This window comes from Physella acuta, unplaced genomic scaffold (assembly GCF_028476545.2).
Source record: "Physella acuta isolate Inbredline_101_S28 unplaced genomic scaffold, ASM2847654v3 ptg001559l, whole genome shotgun sequence".
Classification (NCBI taxonomy): domain Eukaryota; kingdom Metazoa; phylum Mollusca; class Gastropoda; family Physidae; genus Physella; species Physella acuta.
This window is the reverse complement of record NW_026733073.1, coordinates 25,917-49,260: the sequence shown is the minus strand read 5'-3', so window position 1 is coordinate 49,260 and position 23,344 is coordinate 25,917. Positions and strand designations below refer to the sequence as shown.

Genomic DNA, 23,344 nt, shown 5'->3' with positions numbered 1-23,344 from the left:
CCCTATGTTCCCGACCTAGATACGAGCGTGCAATCATTTCAGTTTTGTCACCACTTAACAGTGGCGTAGCCAGGATCGTCTCAAGGGGGGGGTCCAATTTTTACCCGGGGACAAACTTTCGATTTGCACCTCCCCCAAAACTTTCGATTTGCACCCCCCCCCCTCAAACTTTCGATTTGCACCACCCCCCCCCCCTCAAACTTTCGATTTGCACCCCCTCATACTTTTTATATATATACCGAAAGGTCTATGGGGGGGGGGGGGGGGTTATGACCCCCTAGCCCCCCCCCCCCCCTGCCTACGCCACTGCCACTTAAGTCTCACATTTCATGACCTCAGCTAAAAATTTCCAGAAAACCGGCAACCGGGTCAACTATGCGTCATATCCTGCTTATCGACTACGACCTAAGATTATTTACATTTTATTCATGGGGTTTTCCAGTGGCGTCATGCTTGGTTGAATCAAAGTTCACGTCCTTGCTATTAAATCACGCGCCAGATAAAATCTTTACCTCATATCAAGCAGCTTAATAAAACAACCCATTTAAAAATTCACAAAAACGTTTTAATAACTACCTGCTAGATAATTATGCACTAAAAATGAGAAACTAAAAGATTTTCTTTAAATAGCCTATATAATAATACACTACTGTTTAAATGACTATAAAGAAAAGCGTGGATCTCTTCCAAAATTTTAATAAAGGAATACAATAGATAATATAGTGCAACAAGCTAATAAAACACGTGTAACTTCATATTATATTACTTAATAAAACAAACATTTACAAACAAAAGAAAGAAATTAAAAAATTACAAAACTAAATAGTCATTGAGCCAAATGTAATTTTAACAAGCTTTTTAGTAAGGTAACAATATCTGTGGGTGTGTGGATTTGTGGTATTGTTGTAAAAGAATGATTTTACGTGTTTGGCTTATTGTTGTTATCTAAGCGTTTTTCATCGCTTATAGTAGAGTGATCGCTTGCATTATTGTGATGTATAGTATTTATTTTCTACTTTTTAGTTCAATCAGAAAACGTGGGTTTTTTAAAACTTTTTTAATGATTATTATTTTCTGTGTAGATAGTTCATAAGTTTTAAAACTATTAGGCCTATTATTTATACATCAAACAAGCCTTTGTTTTGTTTGACTAGTGTTTTGTTGCAAGTGTGTGGTTAGGTTTTTATGTCACGTGACGCGCGTGACTGGACATGAGCGATGTGTCAGCGTGTTCACATTTGACCTTATCCACAATTCTGTTATGTGGTTGCCAGATAAATCTTAGTCCAATGACAAAGCAAGAATATTTAAAACAAAATAAATCGTATTTAGTAACATAAATACTGCTTTAAGACATAATGGGATATTAAAGATTTAGTTTTTTTATACCTAAGAGACAAGCCGATAATCGTTCTTTACAGTTAAGATTACAAGTCTTTATAAACTTTAAAATTCCGTATTCAAAATAAAAAAAAAAAACCTTTATAAAATTAAGTTTTTAAATGCACTAAAATTAGAAAATAAAAGAAACAATTAAGCAAATTTATTCAGTTTCATTAGATTTTTACCGAACTTAATTATCGTTTAAATCCTTAATTAGTATTATTTATTGGATATAGTATTTTACGTTTTAAATATACGACCTACTGGTTTTTAGGGTATTATGAAAAACACAAAATAATCGGAGGTTTTAAAATTACTATTTTGTTTAAATTTACAGTAAACACGTTTGTTTTTCTTGTTAATTTCAGCAGCAGAGAAATTCGATATGAATCTTTCCATGTCCGAAATTTTAATTAAAAGATATCAATACAATTTTAAATAATACATTTTTTATATGCATTTGTATCTTAATTTCAGAACCTAACCTATTTTACTTAAAAATATTCTAGTTGTTGATCGACACTCTCATTTAAACTTCTCTGTTATAGAATACTCCAATGCTTTGCAATAACACATGAAAATACCATAACTAGCAAAGTACAAAAAAAGTAAGCGAAAGACTATACCATGATCTAAGGGAGATGTACAGATACCTATTGGTAGAATACGAAATGGGAGAAAGAAAATGGGGGATGGATAGGAGAAATAATTCGAAATGGAATATATAACATCACAAAATATTCTTCTTACTTCTTCTAAATTCTTGAGGCTTGCTGTGGAACATGAGGACACTTCGCGAATGAACACAATTTTAAAACTCGCTCCGCCATATTCCAGCCTCCATAAACTCAGCCCTTCCTCCGCCATCCACAAAACTCGACTTCCCTACGACCTCCCCCCCCCCATTCCTCATGTATGCCATAAATTAATGTCCCAACAAAATATGGGCGACAGTTTGGGTATAAAAAAGGGATTCATTTGGGATTAAAAGGCTTTATAAAGGGTTGGGTGGGCGTAGTGGGATATTGGTTTGTGTTGTGCTATACAGCCGGCAGACCATTTCCAAACAGGAAACTGGGTCGTCTAGTTTATAATAAAACATCAAAATACCCTCTCAAGCAAAGTACACTAAAAATGATAGGATCAAAACAAAATGTTGCAATTAGAAAGATGATGAGTTATGGTTCCTGAGTGTCTTTGGTGATGAAGTTTAAGAGATCTATTCTTGTTGCAATGCCAAAGATCATCTGCTTGCTCTCAACTTTACCACCAGCGCCATCTACAGAAATATCAAAGGAGGGGGCTGTAGAGAGAAGGTGAGGGGGAGGGGGGTGGTGTAGCATCAACAGGTACTACAAGTTGAAACATCTATTCAAGGGATAAGATTAATACTGCAACATTTAATGCCAAAGATAAGTAAACACTGAGTTCTGTTGGTAACAATTACCAGCCCTTACACTTACATTGTGTTTGGTTATGTACAACTACCAACCCTTACACTTACATTGTCTTTGGTTATGAACAACCAGAACAAAATGATCTGTATCCAACATCCGCGACAGCTGCCCGAGGGATGTATCCATATGGACCTGCAGACACATTAAAATCAAAATAAACTTGAGAAGCTGTAGGGAACAAAATGATTCCAAACATTGAGAAAAGATTCTGCTGTTCAATCCTCCTTTCAGATTTTTAACAAATTGAATATTCATCCCTTTTATAATGTAACCCTTTTACATGTGTATGTATGTAAAATTAAATTATTCAGCTTGAGTTGATTCCTAATTTTGCATACACCAAATGTTTTATATTACTAGTGGTTTAACAATCTTTTAAAAATATAATATTACATTTATTTTAATGTAAGGTACATTTAAAACTTTTTATCAGTTGAGCTGATACCCATCAAACTGTGTTTTGATTTTTAAAGGTTTTATACACACTACAATATTACCCAGAAGGGTAATGCAATGCAATGTTTACCCATACATTACAACCTAGTCACCAAAAGTTTAACCTAGTCACCAAAAGTTTAACCTAGTCACCAAAAGTTTAACACACAGCACCATGTTCAACTGTTTAACCCAGTCGCCAAAAGTTTAACCTAGTCACCAAAAGTTTAACACACAGCGCCATGTTCAACCCAGACTCACCTGTTTGAACTGTTTGTACATGACCTTTGACACGGGGTCACCACGGTTGACTTTGTTTTTCACTATCTGTGACATCATGTTGCTAACTGTCACCATTCCCAGAATGCCTCTGTCATGTGAGAAAAAAATGTTTAGCACAAAATCTGGCACATCAAATCTACTCTACAAACACAGCAGTTCACAAACTGGCATGTGAGAAAAAAAATGTTCAGCACAAAATCTGGCACATCAAATCTACTCTACAAACACAGCAGTTCACAAACTGTCATGAGATGAAAAAAATGTTCAGCACAAAATCTGGCACATCAAATCTACTCTACAAACACAGCAGTTCACAAACTGGCATGTGAGAAAAAAAATGTTCAGCACAAAATCTGGCACATCAAATCTACTCTACAAACACAGCAGTTCACAAACTGTCATTAGGATTTCATCCTTCTACAAACACCATAGTTCTCATACAAGCTGAAGTCATGAAGATTTATCTATCTACATTCACATGACTGCTTTCAATGTCATAGATTAATAATTAGGGAATCTAAGCTTATGTATGAGGCTGAATTTTAATTTTGCTACTATACAAATATTATATAACATATTATAAATGACAGTTAATAAACAATCCAAAGTTTCCAAAACACAGGGCATGTTGTAATGTTATTTCAATCCACCGACACAAGGTCAACCTTAACTAAACACTTGGAATAACTAGACCCTTAGTTGAGAAAACTATATCAAGCTGAACAGTTGGAATAACTAGACCCTTAGTTGAGAAAACTATATCAAACTGAACAGTTGGAATAACAAGACCCTTACTTGAGAAAACTATATCAAGCTGAACAGACACAACACTAACATTCCCTGGTTTGTGAAAAACATTTCCTTTTTTTGTAGAATGTATCCAGCTCAACTAGAGAGTACACTAACATCAAGCCTAATGTTGTATTAACTGTATACAACAATTGTATTTCCCAAACAGCCTGTATCAAACCAAATGTTGTATTAACTGTATACAACAAGTATATTTCCCATACAGCCTGTATCAAACCAAATGTATTAACTGTATACAACAAGTATATTTCCCATACAGCCTGTATCAAACCAAATGTTGTATTAACTGTATACAACAAGTATATTTCCCATACAACCTGTATCAAACCAAATGTTGTATTAACTGTATACAACAAGTATATTTCCCATACAGCCTGTATCAAACCAAATGTTGTATTAACTGTATACAACAAGTATATTTCCAATACAGCCTGTATCAAACCAAATGTTCTATAAACTGTATACAACAAGTATATTTCCCAAACAGCCTGTATCAAACCAAATGTTGTATTAACTGTATACAACAAGTATATTTCCCATACAGCCTGTATCAAACCAAATGTTGTATTAACTGTATACAACAAGTATATTTCCAATACAGCCTGTATCAAACCAAATGTTGTATTAACTGTATACAACAAGTATATTTCCCAAACAGCCTGTATCAAACCAAATGTTGTATTAACTGTATACAACAAGTATATTTCCCATACAGCCTGTATCAAACCAAATGTTGTATTAACTGTATACAACAAGTATATTTCCAATACAGCCTGTATCAAACCAAATGTTGTATTAACTGTATACAACAAGTATATTTCCCATACAGCCTGTATCAAACCAAATGTTGTATTAACTGTATACAACAAGTATATTTCCAATACAGCCTGTATCAAACCAAATGTTCTATAAACTGTATACAACAAGTATATTTCCCATACAGCCTGTATCAAACCAAATGTTGTATTAACTGGTACAAGTATATTTCTCATACAGCCTGTATCAAACCAAATGTTCTATAAACTGTATACAACAAGTATATTTCCCCATACAGCCTGTATCAAACCAAATGTTGTATTAACTGTATACAACAAGTATATTTTTCATACAGCCTGTATCAAACCAAATGTTGTATTAACTGTATACAACAAGTATATTTCTCATACAGCCTGTATCAAACCAAATGTTGTATTAACTGTATACAACAAGTATATTTCCCATACAGCCTGTATCAAACCAAATGTTGTATTAACTGTATACAACAAGTATATTTTTCATACAGCCTGTATCAAACCAAATGTTGTATTAACTGTATACAACAAGTATATTTCCCATACAGCCTGTGTCAAACCAAATGTTGTATTAACTGTATACAACAAGTATATTTCCCACACAGCCTGTATCAAACCAAATGTATTGTTAACCTACCCTGACTCATCCACAACAGGAACCTGGTCAAAACCTTCCTTGTTGAGTAGGTCAAGAGTCTCCTGAATGGTCACTGTGGGCATGACAGTCAAAGGTGCTAACAGCTTCAGAGAGCTGACCTTTAAGTTGGACCACCTGTGTCAAAACACAAAGAACAATCTAGAACATTGTAAACACCAACTACACTTTATAATGATTTACAAGTAAGTAAACACTTTACCTTTAGCCATTAGTGGATTAAAGAATTTTGTACAGTTAATGAAAAATCGCATATTATTTAAAAATAGATGTCCATTTGTTAAAATGGGACCAACACAAAACAAAATAAATAATACTATTAGAATTATAGCCTGCTAATTAAGTGCTGTCTAAAAGTGAAAACATAGATAAACAAAAACAGTAATAGAAAACAATATTTTCAATTAAAGGACAGTAACTTTCATTTGTCAGCTAACAATTCTTAACATTATTTTATCTCTTTTACTTTAAGGCCTACATGTTGTGCTAAAATTTGCCAAAAGCCATTTTTAAAATATTTGAAATACCGAAAATATAGGTATAATTTCATGTCTACATTAGATACATTTACAGTAATATTACAAACAGATTACTTAAAATTCATAGACCAGAACTATAGAATGCTTAATTTTTAGTTAAGTTGAAAACTTCATTAAAGTATCCGATAAAACACTATTCATTAACTCATTTAAAATTGCGATCCATTAAACTATTTATTTTTATTGACAATGCGCACGAGAAATTTTAATTACGTTTTTAATTACAGTGAACATTGTAAACTTTAACGTTTTATTATTGTTTACGTTGACGTTTGTTAAGTAATGTTTAATTTCTTAATTTGTCTAGAAGAACACTATGCAAAGAGTAATTACAAGTATTGCATGTGTAAATCCTAGTTTGTATTTCAAAGGTTAAGTATGTATTGTAAAAACTTATTTTTAAACACGTAATCTATAGAGAAATACGTTAGGTCCCTAAATATGTTTTTGATGTTATATAGACAGAACTCTTAAAAAAAAAAAGAAAAAAAACGGGAAACTACTCAATTAATATTTCCGAAAAATCATCCTTTGGTTTTTATATCCCTTTATGAAAATAAAACAAATATTTGGGGCGGATGGGGGTGGCGGGTGGTGGAGGTGAGACTACAGTTAGGTGGTTAGGTCTGGCTTTTGTGCCTTTGTGTGACAACCTGAATCGGGAGGATTAAAAAATGTGCTTAAAATGAGTGACTTCATTAATGCAGAGGCGTAGCGATGGGGGGTCAGGGGGGTATATATGTCCCCGGGCGCCGACCTTAGGGGGCGCCAAAATGTGTTGTAAAAACAAATAAAAATGTCATTTTAGCTGCATTTTTGCATTATAAATAGTTTGGGGGGGGGGGGGGTCCTAATCGAAAGTTTGAGGGGGGGGGGGGGGTGCAAATCGAAAGTTTGCTCCCGAGGGGGGCGCCAAATTGAAAGTTTGTCCCCGGGCGCCGGGAAGGGTCGCTACGCCTCTGCATTAATGGACAGTCAGTATTTACACATTATGTTTGTCTGTTATTGTTACCTAGTGGCATGTACATGTATTCTGTTTAAAATTTACAGATTTCATTGGATTGTAAATGTTTAGTGTAAGCTCACTAAACATTTAACTTTATCCAAAAAACAATTGGCTCATCTATCAAAGTCTTTCAAAAACTAAATTTATGTTTTTTTTATAACTGATGTTATCAAAATCTGAATAATCTCTTAATACTCTTTACTGCTTAAACTGTTGGTTAGGATGGATGAATATTAATTAAATCAACTTACGAATTTTATTCAAAAAAAGCTTAACTAATGAAATTTTTTTTTAAATGTCCATTTTATATTTAGCACTTTAAAGTTTAAAAAAAACTGACCAATGTTCAGATGGCTCCATCTGGTCCAGTTCCAAGAAATCTCTCTGGCTCATCCAGTCATCACTTAAAAACTTGGACCTGTACAAAATAATAATAATAAAAAACTAGATTTCAGAACAATCTGCACCATGAATCAAAACAATCGGCCACATGAAGCATAACAATCTAACACATATATGTAGTACTAACATACATTAGTACAGCTCTTTCAGATTGATCACATAAATATAACTGGCCTCAGTCACAACTCAGTCAACACTTCTTTACATGATCTTATTTTTAATGTCTCTATCCTTCACATTATTGGTATTTAAAAGTGATTTACGTTTAGCTGATTGACATTTAACTCATTTACATTTAACTGACATCAAAGAAAATTTATATTAACATCTCTTGTGCAATTTTAGAATTAAAAAATGAAAATCTATTTAGCATTTTATAAAAATTATGTCAGCTACTAATTTTAAAATTAAATAATATATTTTTTCTAAAAAAGAAAGTATGGATAGATTCGTTTAGTTAGTTGTGTAAGAGTTTGGTTCTTTGCTTTTTACTCCCCTATCTTGTGAGTGCTGTGTGTACCAGTACATTAGGACTGCAAGAGGTCAGTAGGATGTCATAGAGTGCACCATGCTCTTGTGGTTAAAAATTGTTATCATGGAAAGTAATGAAAGCTGGACATAATGTTCACATAACAATCCATTGCTCACTGGGAACAATCTTTACTTATATACTAAAACAATTAATTTGAAAATTGTATGAAACTACTTGAGCTATCTCGTACATGTAGTTCCTGATGGAGTCTGGTAGGATGACCACACAGCGCTGTCCTTTCTTCAGGCCAAAGTCTTTAATGGCTTGAATAGCGCAGTACATAGCAGATCCACAACTTCCACCTGATGTGGAACACATTTTTTATTAAACAATTTTAAAACAACTAAATTAACATATTCTAATTTTAGAAATACGATTTCCAGTTTGTAGAGAAAAAAAATGTGTATGAATTACTCAAGTTAAAAAAAAAGTATTCTTCATTTTTTTTAATATGAGAAAAAAATATTTTTTTAGAAAGAAAATACTTAAAAAACTCAAGGTTTATAGAGCTTAAAAGACTGACCACACAAGAGGGTTATAGAGCTTAAAAGACTGACCACACGAGGGTTATAGAACTTAGGCTGACTTCACAAGAGTGTTATAGTGCTTAAAAGACTGACCACACAAGAGTATTATAGAGCTTAAAAGACTGACCACACTAGAGTATTATAGAGTTTAAAAGACTGACCACACAAAAGGGTTGTAGAGCTTAAAAGACTGACCACACAAGAATGTTATAGAGCTTAAAAGACTGACCACACAATGTTATAGAGCTTAAAAGACTGACCACACAAGGGCATAGAGCTTAAAAGACTGACCACACAAGAGCCCCTCCTCTCTGATTAACCTCCTGGACATGATAAATGATTCTTTGTCCACACTCTTGTACCACTTGTCCACATACTGTAAACAATTGATTTGTTCACACCAGTTGTAAATAAAACCAGTCATTCAACAAGTTGCCTTATAAAGTTAAATAAAGCAGAGCCCTTGTATTTTGAATCACAAACACAGTGCCTTACCTCTCTTGATAAAACTGTAGGGATAAAGTCGTAGCCTATACCCTCAATTTCATAAAATGAGATGTCACTTTTATTCAAAGACTCTGGCTGGGCTAGTATAGAACCTGCAGGATCCACACAAATAACCTGTTAGATATTTTAAAAATTGGATTCAAGAATTAACAAAATAATATTAATAAATAATGTAAAATATTATTTTTATATTGTTTTTAAAAATATAAATTGGAATTTTTAAATTTAAAATAAAATGTTCCTTATTTAAATGTGTTTGTTATTTGGGTCTGAACAGAAGCAAAGAGAAAATGACAAGCCAGACATTAAAAATTGGATTCAAGAATTAACAAAATAATATTAATAAATAATGTAAAATAATTTTTTTTTTTAAATATATATTGGATTGTTTGTATTTTAAAATAAAATGTTCCTCATTTATATGTGTTTGTTTTTTTTTAATCTGAAAGAAGGAAATAGAAAATGGGGTAAATTGTTACCTTACAGTCTGGACACTTGGATTTGATCTTACGTGAGATGCCGGTCAACGTCCCACCGGTGCCAGCTGCCATCACAATCATGTCCAGTTTACCTTTGAATAACAAGTATAATTTTATAATCAAGAGAATGATCCAGTTTTTTTTTGGTCAATGCTCATTGTGTGAAAAGACTGTGTGAAAAAATTTGTGAAAGGAAATTTATGTTGTTTGGCAATTAGGTTAAGATCTGTCCCACTAAGTCCAAAACATTCAATATTCAAGCATACAAAAAACTTGAATTAAACCTAGAAAGTAATATTCAAAAATACAAAAGTAAATTAATCCTAGCAAGCAATATCCAAACTTACCTTTTATCCAAAAACAAAGACTATTAAAATATACAACATTCCAGATAATGGGTTTACAATATTTACAATAATTGACAATTTTTTATTTAGGTCCAATTTTTTATTTGTACTTTCTTTTAAGTAATTCCACTCACAACCAATCACATCTGTAAGTTTTAGATTATGGTTACACAAAGACATGCATTAAAACATAAATTTATGTTTAAATTTATGTAAATCAGAGATTTAATGTTTAATAGATACAAAAGCCTACTCTAATTTTAAATACAATGGATACGTTTCATTGTTTAAGCTCTTACTAAATGTAATTACTAAAAAACTCTAAATGGTCAATGTGTTACAGTAACTTAGTTTACCTTCACAGCTGTCAATAATTTCCTCAGCTGTTGAATCAAAATGTGACAGTGGGTTGCTGGGATTACGGTGCTGTAAACATTTAAAAAATTGAGGGTTATGTTTCTTAATTAAAAATTGGCATCTAAAGATTAGCAGCAAATTAGTGTATGTTATCAAAAATAGTTTTTAGTGAACTAATTAGTAATTTAATAAAGTAATCTAGTGTAGGAGAACTTGAAAGAACAATTTATTTTAAATTTATTTTAATGTTATTTGACTATAAATTTGATTTATACTTGTAATGATAACATTAGCATTTACCACCAGTGACCATCTTTACATTTAGCCACATTGTCAACATTTTAAAATCCCTCTTGTGCTTCTTAAATTTGTGAGAGTTTTGATTTTTTTAATGAGGCAGATAACGTAAAATTACCTGGTTAAGTTTGTAAAAGTTTGGTAGTTCATTAATCAGACTACTAATAATTATAACTTGGTCCATTATGTGAATGAATCACAAAAGGAAATGTGAATGAACTTTTTCAGTATGTGAATGCTTCACAAAACACAAAATTAAAAGAATGTTTCACAACACTAAAATGTGAATGTTTCACATAACAAACAATTTGCATGACCTGGTCAAGTATGTTGAATGTTTCACAAAACAAAAAATGTGAATGTTTCACAAAACAAAAAAAATGTGAATGACTTGGTCCAGTATGTGAATGTTTCACCAAACAAAAAATGTGAATGACTTGGTCCAGTATGTGAATGTTTCACCAAACAAAAAATGTGAATGACTTGGTCCAGTATGTGAATGTTTCAACAAACAAAAAATGTGAATGACTTGGTCCAGTATGTGAATGTTTCAAAAAACAAAAATGTGAATGTTTCACCAAACAAAAAATGTGAATGACTTGGTCCAGTATGTGAATGTTTCAACAAACAAAAAATGTGAATGACTTGGTCCAGTATGTGAATGTTTCACCAAACAAAAAATGTGAATGACTTGGTCCAGTATGTGAATGTTTCAACAAACAAAAAATGTGAATGACTTGGTCCAGTATGTGAATGTTTCAAAAAACAAAAATGTGAATGTTTCACCAAACAAAAAATGTGAATGACTTGGTCCAGTATGTGAATGTTTCACCAAACAAAAAATGTGAATGACTTGGTCCAGTATGTGAATGTTTCAAAAAACAAAAAATGTGAATGACTTGGTCCAGTATGTGAATGTTTCACAAAACAAAAAATGTGAATAACCTGGTCCAGTATGTGAATGTTTCACAAAACAAAAAATGTGAATGTTTCACAAAACGAAAAATGTGAATGACCTGGTCCAGTATGTGAATGTTTCACAACACTAAAATGTGAATGTTTCACAAAACAAAAAAATGTGAATGACCTGGTCAAGTATTTGAATGTTTCACAAAACAAAAAATGTAAATGACCTGGTCCAGTATGTGAGAGTTTTGTATTTCCTCCATCAGACGTTTGGCTACACCAATGTGTGACTCGGGGGAATCAAAGGACGCGCTGGTGGGTGTACGGACAATCTCAGCACCCAGGGCCCTCAGTACATCAACCTGGAGGGAAAGTTAACTCTGTCTATTTTAATGGCGTGGTGTTTATTAGAGGAACTTCCCTTTCTGACATGCACTATTTACTTTACATTCACACTTTACTTCGGATTCGTTCGATGGTAAAATTGTCTTTAATATTAAAGTCTATATTAAATTAAGTGAAATAAAACATGGTTTTCTGTTATATAAAAATATAAAAAAATTTTAATAACTTTTAAATATTTCAAACTTTTCAAAATTAGAACGCAAACGGAAATAATATCTTTACAAATGTGTTAAAATATTGACTACGGTTATAATATTCCCAACACTATGTCTGTTGTCAAGTGTTAAACTACAGACTTGCAAACATAAACTTACCTTCTCCATACTCATTTTCTCTGGCATCACAATGATACACCTGTAGCCTTTCACAGCTGCTGCTAGTGCCAGACCAATACCTGGAAATAAAAAAGTCCACAGATGTTACTAGCTCAATCTTAATAAACCGTGTTAGATATATAGATGCTACAAGTAAGCGGTGTCAATAATGTTTCGTACCAAGGGTAATTTTAAAAAAAAATCTTTACAAGATTTATATATTTCAGTCGTGTGTCCTTGACATACCCTAGAAGAGTCCACCATCTTCATCAATATGGTTAGATATATCGTGAGGATTGACCATCAACTCCAACCCATGATGGCTAGATGTACCTTGCTGAGCAAGTTGATCCCCTACCAATGGGGCTAGATACACCCTGAGATTGGACCAGTTACCCCCCCCCTATAGAATGGGGGGGGGGGGGTAATAGGGTAATATCTGCCCTTAGCTTCTAAGTTAGGCTTCTAACAGTTAACCAACCATCCCCCACCAATGTGGTTAAATATACACAGATTATGGATCTTCCTCCACCAACCAATGGGGTTAAACACACTCTGAGTATGGACCTACAACCCCAATCAATGGGGTTAGACATACCCGTGTTCCCTGAGGTTGGCTCAATGAGGACATCACCAGGTTTGATCTGGCCACTCTTCTCAGCATCTTCCACCATCCTCAGACCAATCCTGTCTTTGACTGAACCTCCAGCATTGAAGAACTCACACTTGACCACTGGCAACAAATGGAGGAGACTTAGACAATGTACACACTAAAACAACCTCCAGCATTGAAGAACTCACACTTGACCACTGGCAACACATGGAGGAGACTTAGACAATGTACACACTAAACAACCTCCAGCATTGAAGAACTCACACTTGATAACTGGCAACACATAGAGGAGACTTAGACAATGTACACACTAAAACAACCTCCAGCATTGAAGAACTCACACTTGATAACTGGCAACACATAGAGGAGACTTAGACAATGTACACACTAAAACAACCTCCAGCATTGAAGAACTCACACTTGACCACTGGCAACACATAGAGGAGACTTAGACAATGTACACACTAAAACAACCTCCGGCATTGAAGAACTCACACTTGACCACTGGCAACACATGGAGGAGACTTAGACAATGTACACACTAAAACAACCTCCGGCATTGAAGAACTCACACTTGACCACTGGCAACACATGGAGGAGACTTAGACTATGTACACACTAAAACAACCTCCAGCATTGAAGAACTCACACTTGACCACTGGCAACACATGGAGGAGACTTAGACAATGTACACACTAAAACAACCTCCAGCATTGAAGAACTCAAACTTGACCACTGGCAACAAATGGAGGAGACTTAGACAATGTACACACTAAAACAACCTCCAGCATTGAAGAACTCACACTTGACCACTGGCAATAAATGGAGGAGACTTAGACAATGTACACACTAAAACAACCTCCGGCATTGAAGAACTCACACTTGACCACTGGTAACAAATGGAGGAGACTTAGACAATGTACACACTAAAACAACCTCCAGCATTGAAGAACTCACACTTGACCACTGGCAACACATGGAGGAGACTTGACTTAGACAATGTACACACTAAAACAACCTCCAGCATTGAAGAACTCACACTTGACCACTGGCAACAAATGGACGAGACTAAGACAATGTACACACTAAAACAACCTCCGGCATTGAAGAACTCACACTTGACCACTGGCAACAAATGGAGGAGACTTGAACAATTTACACACTAAAACAACCTCCGGCATTGAAGAACTCACACTTGACCACTGGCAACAAATGGAGGAGACTTAGACAATGTACACACTAAAACAACCTCCAGCATTGAAGAACTCACACTTGACCACTGGCAACACATGGAGGAGACTTGACTTAGACAATGTACACACTAAAACAACCTCCAGCATTGAAGAACTCACACTTGACCACTGGCAACACATGGAGGAGACTTGACTTAGACAATGTACACACTAAAACAACCTCCAGCATTGAAGAACTCACACTTGACCACTGGCAACAAATGGACGAGACTTAGACAATGTACACACTAAAACAACCTCCAGCATTAAAGAACTCACACTTGACCACTGGCAACAAATGGAGGAGACTTAGACAATGTACACACTAAAACAACCTCCAGCATTGAAGAACTCACACTTGACCACTGGCAACAAATGGACGAGACTTGACTTAGACAATGTACACACTAAAACAACCTCCAGCATTGAAGAACTCACACTTGACCACTGACAACAAATGGAGGAGACTTAGACAATGTACACACTAAAACAACCTCCAGCATTGAAGAACTCACCCTTGACTGCTGGCAACAAATGGACGAGACTTAGACAATGTACACACTAAAACAACCTCCGGCATTGAAGAACTCACACTTGACCACTGGCAACAAATGGAGGAAACTTAGACAATGTACACACTAAAACAACCTCCGGCATTGAAGAACTCACACTTGACCACTGGCAACATATGGAGGAGACTTAGACAATGTACACACTAAAACAACCTCCAGCATAGAAGAACTCACACTTGACCACTGGCAACAAATGGAGGAGACTTAGACAATGTACACACTAAAACAACCTCCAGCATTGAAGAACTCACACTTGACCACTGGCAACAAATGGACGAGACTTGACTTAGACAATGTACACACTAAAACAACCTCCAGCATTGAAGAACTCACACTTGACCACTGGCAACAAATGGAGGAGACTTAGACAATGTACACACTAAAACAACCTCCAGCATTGAAGAACTCACACTGGACTGCTGGCAACAAATGGACGAGACTTAGACAATGTACACACTAAAACAACCTCCGGCATTGAAGAACTCACACTTGACCACTGGCAACAAATGGAGGAAACTTAGACAATGTACACACTAAAACAACCTCCGGCATTAAAGAACTCACACTTGACCACTGGCAACATATGGAGGAGACTTAGACAATGTACACACTAAAACAACCTCCAGCATTGAAGAACTCACACTTGACCACTGGCAACAAATGGAGGAGACTTAGACAATGTACACTCTAAAACAACCTCCAGCATTGAAGAACTCACACTTGACCACTGGCAACAAATGGATGAGACTTAGACAATGTACACACTAAAACAACCTCCGGCATTGAAGAACTCACACTTGACCACTGGCAACAAATGGAGGAAACTTAGACAATGTACACTCTAAAACAACCTCCAGCATTGAAGAACTCACACTTGACCACTGTCAACAAATTGAGGAGACTACACATTCTACTAAGTTTAAACAATGTACAATTCAATGATGTGTACTCTACGATGTGCCCTGGGGCCAACACTAGCACTTGAAAGCTGATACCCTATAGGAATTTTTGTTAGGCCGCTAAACATTATATTTTTAAATTGTTTTCGCATTCAACCGATCAGACTCGACCTTAGACCACAGGTGTTTGATTCACCCGTTGAACCGGACGCATTTTTCTACATACCACATATTTTTTTAAAAACTTCAGTAATACCTTCCATGTCATTTCGCAACATACATAACAAATTAAAATAAATGATTATTTATCTCACATTAACTTATATAACGTATTGAAATAGACAATTATGCGACAAATTATGATGCATTAAGCTGATGAATGCATTATATATATCAATTCCAGACTTTGTTTTCAATTACATCTGTTTGCAACAATTAATTAACATAATATGTTCAGTTAATTTCTTGTTCGGTGTAATCATGATGAATAAAATCATCCACCTGTTGCCCCGTCATTAACGCTTAGCGCAAAATTAAGAGCTTAGGCTATTTATGGTAAGCCTATAGCGTGCCCGTCCCAGAGCGTTGTCAGTGGCCTAGAAGAAAGTCTGACGAATTATTTTAAGAGGGTTTCATCAATGCGTTACCAATCCTATATTCTTAGAGGTGTGATCATGTTTTCTAAAACTTAGTTATTTAAATTCAAACATTGCCTGTGCTATATTTCTTGATCATGTTTGTCAGGGCACGGGTTTACCCACACTACCGCCCAGCACGCTCTAGTGCGTGGTGTATGAAAGCCTTGAGTGTACGTTATCATGCTCCGTAATAGTGAGGTAGAACACACTTGAGACTGCCCTGGTGTCAATAACGTAGAGGGGCGTTCTCGGGAGCACCCGGTTACACTACTGCGATCGGATGAAAGGTTTAGTAATGCATAAAACCACTAACGCAAACACAAACAAAATAAAAAACACAAAGAAAACACAAACACAAACCCAACCACTAACGCTAACCCAAACCCAAACACAAAGAAAACACATACAAAAAATCAAGCATAAACACAAACACAAACGAAAACGCAAATGAAAACACAAACACAAATACAAATAGAAATACAAACGCAAACCTAAACGCAAACAATAACTCAAAATAATGCTAAAGTAAACTTAAATGCAAATATAAACGTATAGTGCTTACTTACAGACTCAATGCCCACTTTAGCTGGGATACTGTTAACTTACAGACTTCACACTCAATGCCCTCTTTAGCTGGGATACTTTTAACTTACAGACTTCACATTCAATGCCCTCTTTAGCTGGGATACTGTTAACTTACACACTCAATGCCCTCTTTAGCTGGGATACTGTTAACTTACACACTCAATGCCCTCTTTAGCTGGGATACTGTTAACTTACAGACTCAATGCCCTCTTTAGCTGGGATACTGTAAACTTACAGACTTCACATTCAATGCCCTCTTTAGCTGGGATACTGTTAACTTACAGACTTCACACTCAATGCCCTCTTTAGCTGGGATACTGTTAACTTACAGACTTAATGCCCTCTTTAGCTGGGATACTGTTAACTTACAGATTTCACACTCAATGCCCTCTTTAGCTGGGATACTGTTAACTTACAGACTTCACATTCAATGCCCTCTTTAGCTGGGATACTGTTAACTTACAGACTTCACATTCAATGCCCTCTTTAGCTGGGATACTGTTCAGCCTCACCAGGGGTGTATTGCCAATGTTGTAGAGGATGTTAGGTAGAATTTTGGGGCGAGGTTCCCTGCAGAAATAGTTATAGACTCAGTATTTGTTTATCAATTGTAGTTCAAAGTCATATAGGAAAATGTGATTTTATTTAATGAACAAACAAGTAGTATGGAACTTTTACGTGCATCTTACGAAGAATTACAGAATGTTTATTTACAAGTTGTCATGCATGTGAGATGAGAAATTATAATTTTTACCTTTATGGATGTGTGAGGTGACGTATGAAATGTCACATAACTTATAACTTATAACTTACACCTTGACATGGATGTAACTTATCAAATGTTACACGTAACTTATAACTTACACATTGACATGGATGTAACTTATCAAATGTTACATAACTTAAAACTTACACCTTGACATGGATGTGAGGTGACTTATTAAATGTTACACGTAACTTATAACTTACACCTTGACATGGATGTAACTTATCAAATGTTGCACGTAACTTATAACTTACAGCTTGACATGGATGTAACATATCAAATGTTACACATAACTTATAACTTACACCTGACATGGATGTAACTTATCAAATGTTACATAACTTATAACTTACACCTTGACATGGATGTGAGGTGACTTATCAAATGTTACATAACTTATAACTTACACCTTGACACGGATGTGAGGTGACTTATCAAATGTTACACGTAACTTATAACTTACACCATGACACGGATGTGAGGTGACTTATCAAATGTTACACGTAACTTATAACTTACACCTTGACACGGATGTGAGGTGACTTATCAAATGTTACACGTAACTTATAACTTACACCATGACACGGATGTGAGGTGACTTATCAAATGTTACACGTAACTTATAACTTACACCTTGACATGGATGTAACTTATCAAATGTTACACGTAACTTATAACTTACACCTTGACATTGATGTAACTTATCAAATGTTACACGTAACTTATAACTTACACCTTGACACGGATGTAACTTATCAAATGTTACACGTAAGTTGTAACTTACACCTTGACATGGATGTAACTTATCAAATGTTACACGTAACTTATAACTTACACCTTGATATATATGTAACTTATCAAATGTTACGTAACTTAAAACTTACACATAGACATGGATGTGTGAGGTGACTTATAAATGTTACACATAACTTATAACTTACACCTTGACATTGATGTAACTTATAAAATGTTACACGTAACTTATAACTTACACCTTGGCATGGATGTGAGGTGACTTATCAAATGTTACACGTAACTTATATCTTACACCTTGACATGGATGTGAGGTGACTTATCAAATGTTACACATAACTTATAACTTACACCTTGACATAGATGTGAGGTGACTTATCAAATGTTGCACGTAACTTATAACTTACACCTTGACATGGATGTAACATATCAAATGTTACATAACTTATAACTTACACCTTGACATGGATGTAACTTATCAAATGTTACACGTAACTTATAACTTACACCTTGACATGGATGTGAGGTGACTGGTCCAGTGGGGTGTCCAGTGTGTAGGTACATTTACTGGGCAGGTCTGGACGTTTCCACTGTCTGAACACACTGTTGACCTCACCTTCACCTGAAAGGTCAACTGGACAAGATTTCTTCTCAGACATCTTTGACACACTTCACTATTTGCGTTTTCGTTTGATGGCTTGATGGCTTGATTAGCAGAAAATTATCCAAAAATATACACCAGCAACTTTGTATATCAACAGTGTGCACTGTACTTTAAATAATACAGAATAAGCAAAGGAAGTGATAATAGCTTATGTAAGGGTTTCGTTACCTTCATGTAAAACAACCTGACTTAACTTGATTAGCTTTGTAATCAACATTTTTATACTGTATTACTATTTTACTTAAAGATCGTTTGATTTTTTTTAACTTTTAGCTCATTTCAAAGCTTGTTTAACACCGGTTTTTAAAATAGTGTTTAATTTTTTGACTATTTAGTATTTAAATGCTGCAGAAAAAAACCCATTATATTCTCCAAACTGATGATTCTTAAATCGTTACATTTTAATAAGCTAGCTAATCACTGTGATCGTGGTATGAACTGTATCTCATCTGTCGGAGGTGCGGATTATACCTGAAGACAACAAATTAACTTGCAACCCCACCCAGTTTGTCAGCTAGCCTTACAACAGGTTTTGACAAATTGTTTTCATATTATTTTATAAAAGGAACAGTAAAATGTGTTTCGGTTGTGTAGCTAATAGGTAAGGCTATACACAGATATAAATTACAAAAAATTATTTTTGTAATTTATGTGTTAACTCACCAAAAGTCCGTACAAACAAACTTTGATTGTATTTAAGTAATAATCACCAACTAATTAGCTACAGATAACAGTAAATAGTCAGACACGATATGAGTCCTTCACGTCGCTAATTATAGCATGCTGAAATACCCACGTGAACCAATAAAAACGTCTGCTGCACATTTCGCCTTTGACAGTGAGTATCTAAGTTAAACGTTGCTGTCAGTGTGATCATAGGTGAAGCTGCCAGCTTTATGCTACATGTTTTAATTAGCCCAATAAATCAGTAGGGTACGCAAGGGAATTGGGTAAGGGGGGCGTCGCTCCCTCTTAAACCAATTTTATGATCATCATCTATTCCCGATCGTGCCTAGATGAAGTAGAGTTCATCTTTCAGAGACCTGTGATATAGTGGTCAGCACAATTTAAGAATAGTGGCGCCTTTTTGGAGATTAATTTAAATAAAATTTAAGTGTCCACTGTCATGTTATATAAATATCTACTTTTTAAAATTTATTTATTTATTTTTAGTTTAATTATTTATTTACTTATTTATTAATGTATGCATTTATTTATTAATATAGCTATACTATATAGCGCCTTTTCCAAGGTCGCTGAAACCCCCAAACCAGGAAACCTGCATTCGCCCCTGCAATAAAAATTGATTTTTTTAATGTGATATATGATACACGGTTGTCCGCAGCTGGTGTGTTTTTTAAATTTATTTTTCAAGAGAGGTGACTCAATCATTCCAGTATTGGTTAGATAATCAACTCTATGTTTAACATAACAAAGAAGGAAAATATTGTTGACATTGGTACCATCACACATCACCCACATTGAGACAAAAAAAATATATATAAAGTTTTATATATATATATATATATATATATATATATATATATATATATATATATATATATATATATATATATATATATATATATATATATATATATATATATATATATATATATATATATATGCTACATACCCGTACTCCACCACTGTAAATCTTTTTTAAATGTACCAACTTGGGAACAGAAAAATACTAAACACAACACAAACACAACACAAACACAAAAGAAAACACAAACACATTAGAAAACACAAACTCAACACAAAAGAAAACACAAACACAAAAGAAAAACACAACACAAACACAAAAGAAAAGATTGTATTGTCATCGAAGTGGAACGTATCTAGAAAGTTTAAACGAAATTGTTGCATAAGAAGTGGTTCAAAATTAAGTTACAAGATTTGACACAACCCAAAAACAAACAGACTTTGCAAAAAAAGTAAAAGCTTGTAAACTATACATGTTTGCGTTTTAACTTTATTTTTATAGAATTGTAACATTTATCTTCATAGCATTTGTCAAACAACAAGACGAGTTCTGATGCTTTCCTTCAGCTGGTAGTCCAGCTCTGGTCCTGACATAAAAATTATATTCTCTTCTGATACACCTGCAAGTAGGTCACGCGGTAGACGGTGACATAACAGTTCTTCAACAAGGACGACAACTCTGTTAGGATTTCCAGGTGACGTGGAATAAATGGCCGATCTACAGGTAAACAGGAACCAGTCGTCAGAGGTAAGAAACGTCTCGTTGATGACCAGAAGAATTCTCCAACTGGACTCTATCGCTTCAGTAATGCCAGAGGCAAGATCTATTGTAGGTGGAAGGTCACGGTCACGGACAAACGCCCTTAACCCCAGTGTGTCCTCGATAAACTGCCTGAGGTCATGACAAGCGAACTGGTAATCTCTATCAGCATAACCAATGAAGACACCAATCTCGTAGTTGGAAGGTTTCTTTAGAAAAGTTTCACTAAACAAATTCAACAGTCCAGAAATGATATACGTTTTATATTTGGTAACAAAAAAGCACAACACAAATCCAATGACAAGTAAACAAAACAAAATCATCGAAACGGAAAGGGCAAAACTTCCCCAACACGCCCTCCAAAACGCCTCCATATTTGTAATGGCTGCTGTGTAAGTCAACGATCCTGTTTCATCAATGCACGAGTAATTTCTATTCAAGTCCAACTTGGTTTCTGTCTGATGAATCCAAGAGAGAAAATTTATATTGTGACAGCCACACGCGAGTATATTGCCTTTTAAGAGAAGTTGAAATCCACTAGATCTACTGGCAAGGTGATCTATTTCTTTTAAAACAGAAGATTGAATAGAAATTAGAGCGTTAAATCTAAGATCCAGATATTGTAGATTTGGCGTGGTTTTGATATCGAATGGAAAACTCCTGAAACGATTGGATGCTAGTATAAGGTGTGTTAGATTATTCTGCTGGAATATGTTTGGGTCTAAAACATCTAACGAATTGCCTGACAAATCTAATTTCGTAAGGTTTTTCAATTTTTGTAAACCTTTCAATCCAGCTTTCGATTCAATAGCACCATTAAAGTTACAGTTAGAAAGTAATAAAATTTCAATTGTTAAAACCGAATCGAAAAATGTTTCATCCATATCAGAGAAGTCGTTACCAGAAAGTACAAAAACTCGAAGTGCCGTTAAACCACTTACAGTTCCTGTAAAGCTATGAATTCCACCGTCACTTACGTCAATATAAAACAGATTTTTACCGCCGATTAATCTCGCATTTTCATTAAAAAACATTGATCTCCCTCCTCTTGAAAAGTCTAAATATCGCAAGGAGTCTGAAATATAAACTTGAATGTCCCCTGTAGCAGGTAGCCTTTCAGATTTTTCAGAAATGTTATCGAATGTCATTTCAAATTGATTAAGACGCGAATGGGAATAGTTATTAATTTCATATTTTTTGTTGATTTCCGAAGATGAATCCGGTTCCTGAAATTTTACAAACGATGAATGACGTTTAGTATGTGCCACATCAAACTCAAACGTGCCAATGTCAAATCTGGATTTTTCATAGCCACCTAACAAAATGGTTTCGATTTTCTTCATATTGGCAAAGACGAGAACCGAAAGCGCCATTCCAAAGAGAGGGTTTTCATGTAGATTGAGCGTAACCAGACACTTACTGAGTGCCCCGCCATTGAAAGCATTGACGGTTATCACAAATATGAAACAATCAGTCATTCGAAGCTCTCCAAGACAAATCTGGCGTAAATACCTGGTTGTGTTTTCTGTAATGATTCCATCTTTTCTCATTAAAGTTGTATATTTTTCAGTTGTTAAGAGCTGCACTCTCTCCAAATGAATTGACGACATGTTTTTACCAACTAGTGGAAAAAACGTCTCCATAATTTTCCGAAGTCCTAATCGGACATAAATCATGGTAAGATGTTCTAAATAAACAAGAGGTGCTAAAGCGTGGTTACTAAAATATTTTAATTCTGTGAGGTAGTAAAGTTCTAATTCACGTAGCTCTGGTAAATTTTCGAAACTTGCATTGGTTATCTTGTGAACTGTTCCTGATATTTTTAAAGATCTCAAATTGGTCAAGTTTTTAAAATTATCATCAAAAATTAACTCCTCCCCGTATATATCTATGGTTAGTCTTGTTAAGTTGTGAAGATGGCGAACCAAATTTCCAACATTAAA

General features: G+C 34.8%; 2 protein-coding genes across 2 annotated transcripts; both read right to left on the bottom strand.

Moving 5' to 3' along the window:
• Nucleotides 1-1,894: 1,894 nt before the first annotated feature.
• On the bottom strand, nucleotides 1,895-19,863 carry LOC131928869 (cystathionine beta-synthase). The gene is made up of 16 exons (XM_059285017.1): nucleotides 19,817-19,863; nucleotides 18,997-19,194; nucleotides 17,434-17,540; nucleotides 13,030-13,164; nucleotides 12,432-12,511; nucleotides 11,940-12,074; nucleotides 10,509-10,578; nucleotides 9,806-9,897; nucleotides 9,315-9,440; nucleotides 9,111-9,195; nucleotides 8,483-8,594; nucleotides 7,699-7,776; nucleotides 5,796-5,930; nucleotides 3,537-3,645; nucleotides 2,888-2,972; nucleotides 1,895-2,662 (listed from the first exon to the last, which is right to left on the bottom strand). Exons 2-16 carry the CDS (start codon nucleotides 19,146-19,148, stop codon nucleotides 2,562-2,564), a joined length of 1,602 nt encoding a protein of 533 aa, XP_059141000.1. The 5' UTR covers nucleotides 19,149-19,194; nucleotides 19,817-19,863; the 3' UTR covers nucleotides 1,895-2,561.
• Nucleotides 19,864-21,172: 1,309 nt separating this feature from the next.
• LOC131928874 (toll-like receptor 4) lies at nucleotides 21,173-23,011 on the bottom strand. The gene has a single exon (XM_059285023.1). The coding sequence runs from the start codon at nucleotides 23,009-23,011 to the stop codon at nucleotides 21,173-21,175; it is 1,839 nt and encodes a 612-aa protein (XP_059141006.1).
• Nucleotides 23,012-23,344: the final 333 nt, after the last annotated feature.

Bases quoted from the DNA above. Each gene is read 5' to 3' on its own strand.
- LOC131928869 (XM_059285017.1), bottom strand. From the start codon at position 19,148: ATGTCTGAGAAGAAATCTTGTCCAGTTGACCTTTCAGGTGAAGGTGAG. The intron at 10,579-11,939 runs GTCATTTACATT...AAATGTTTACAG, and splicing joins ACTCTCACATACTGGACCAG to CACCGTAATCCCAGCAACCC. The intron at 8,595-9,110 runs GTCAGTCTTTTA...GTTCCACATCAG, and splicing joins AGAGGAGGGGCTCTTGTGTG to GTGGAAGTTGTGGATCTGCT.
- LOC131928874 (XM_059285023.1), bottom strand. From the start codon at position 23,011: ATGTCGTCAATTCATTTGGAGAGAGTGCAGCTCTTAACAACTGAAAAA.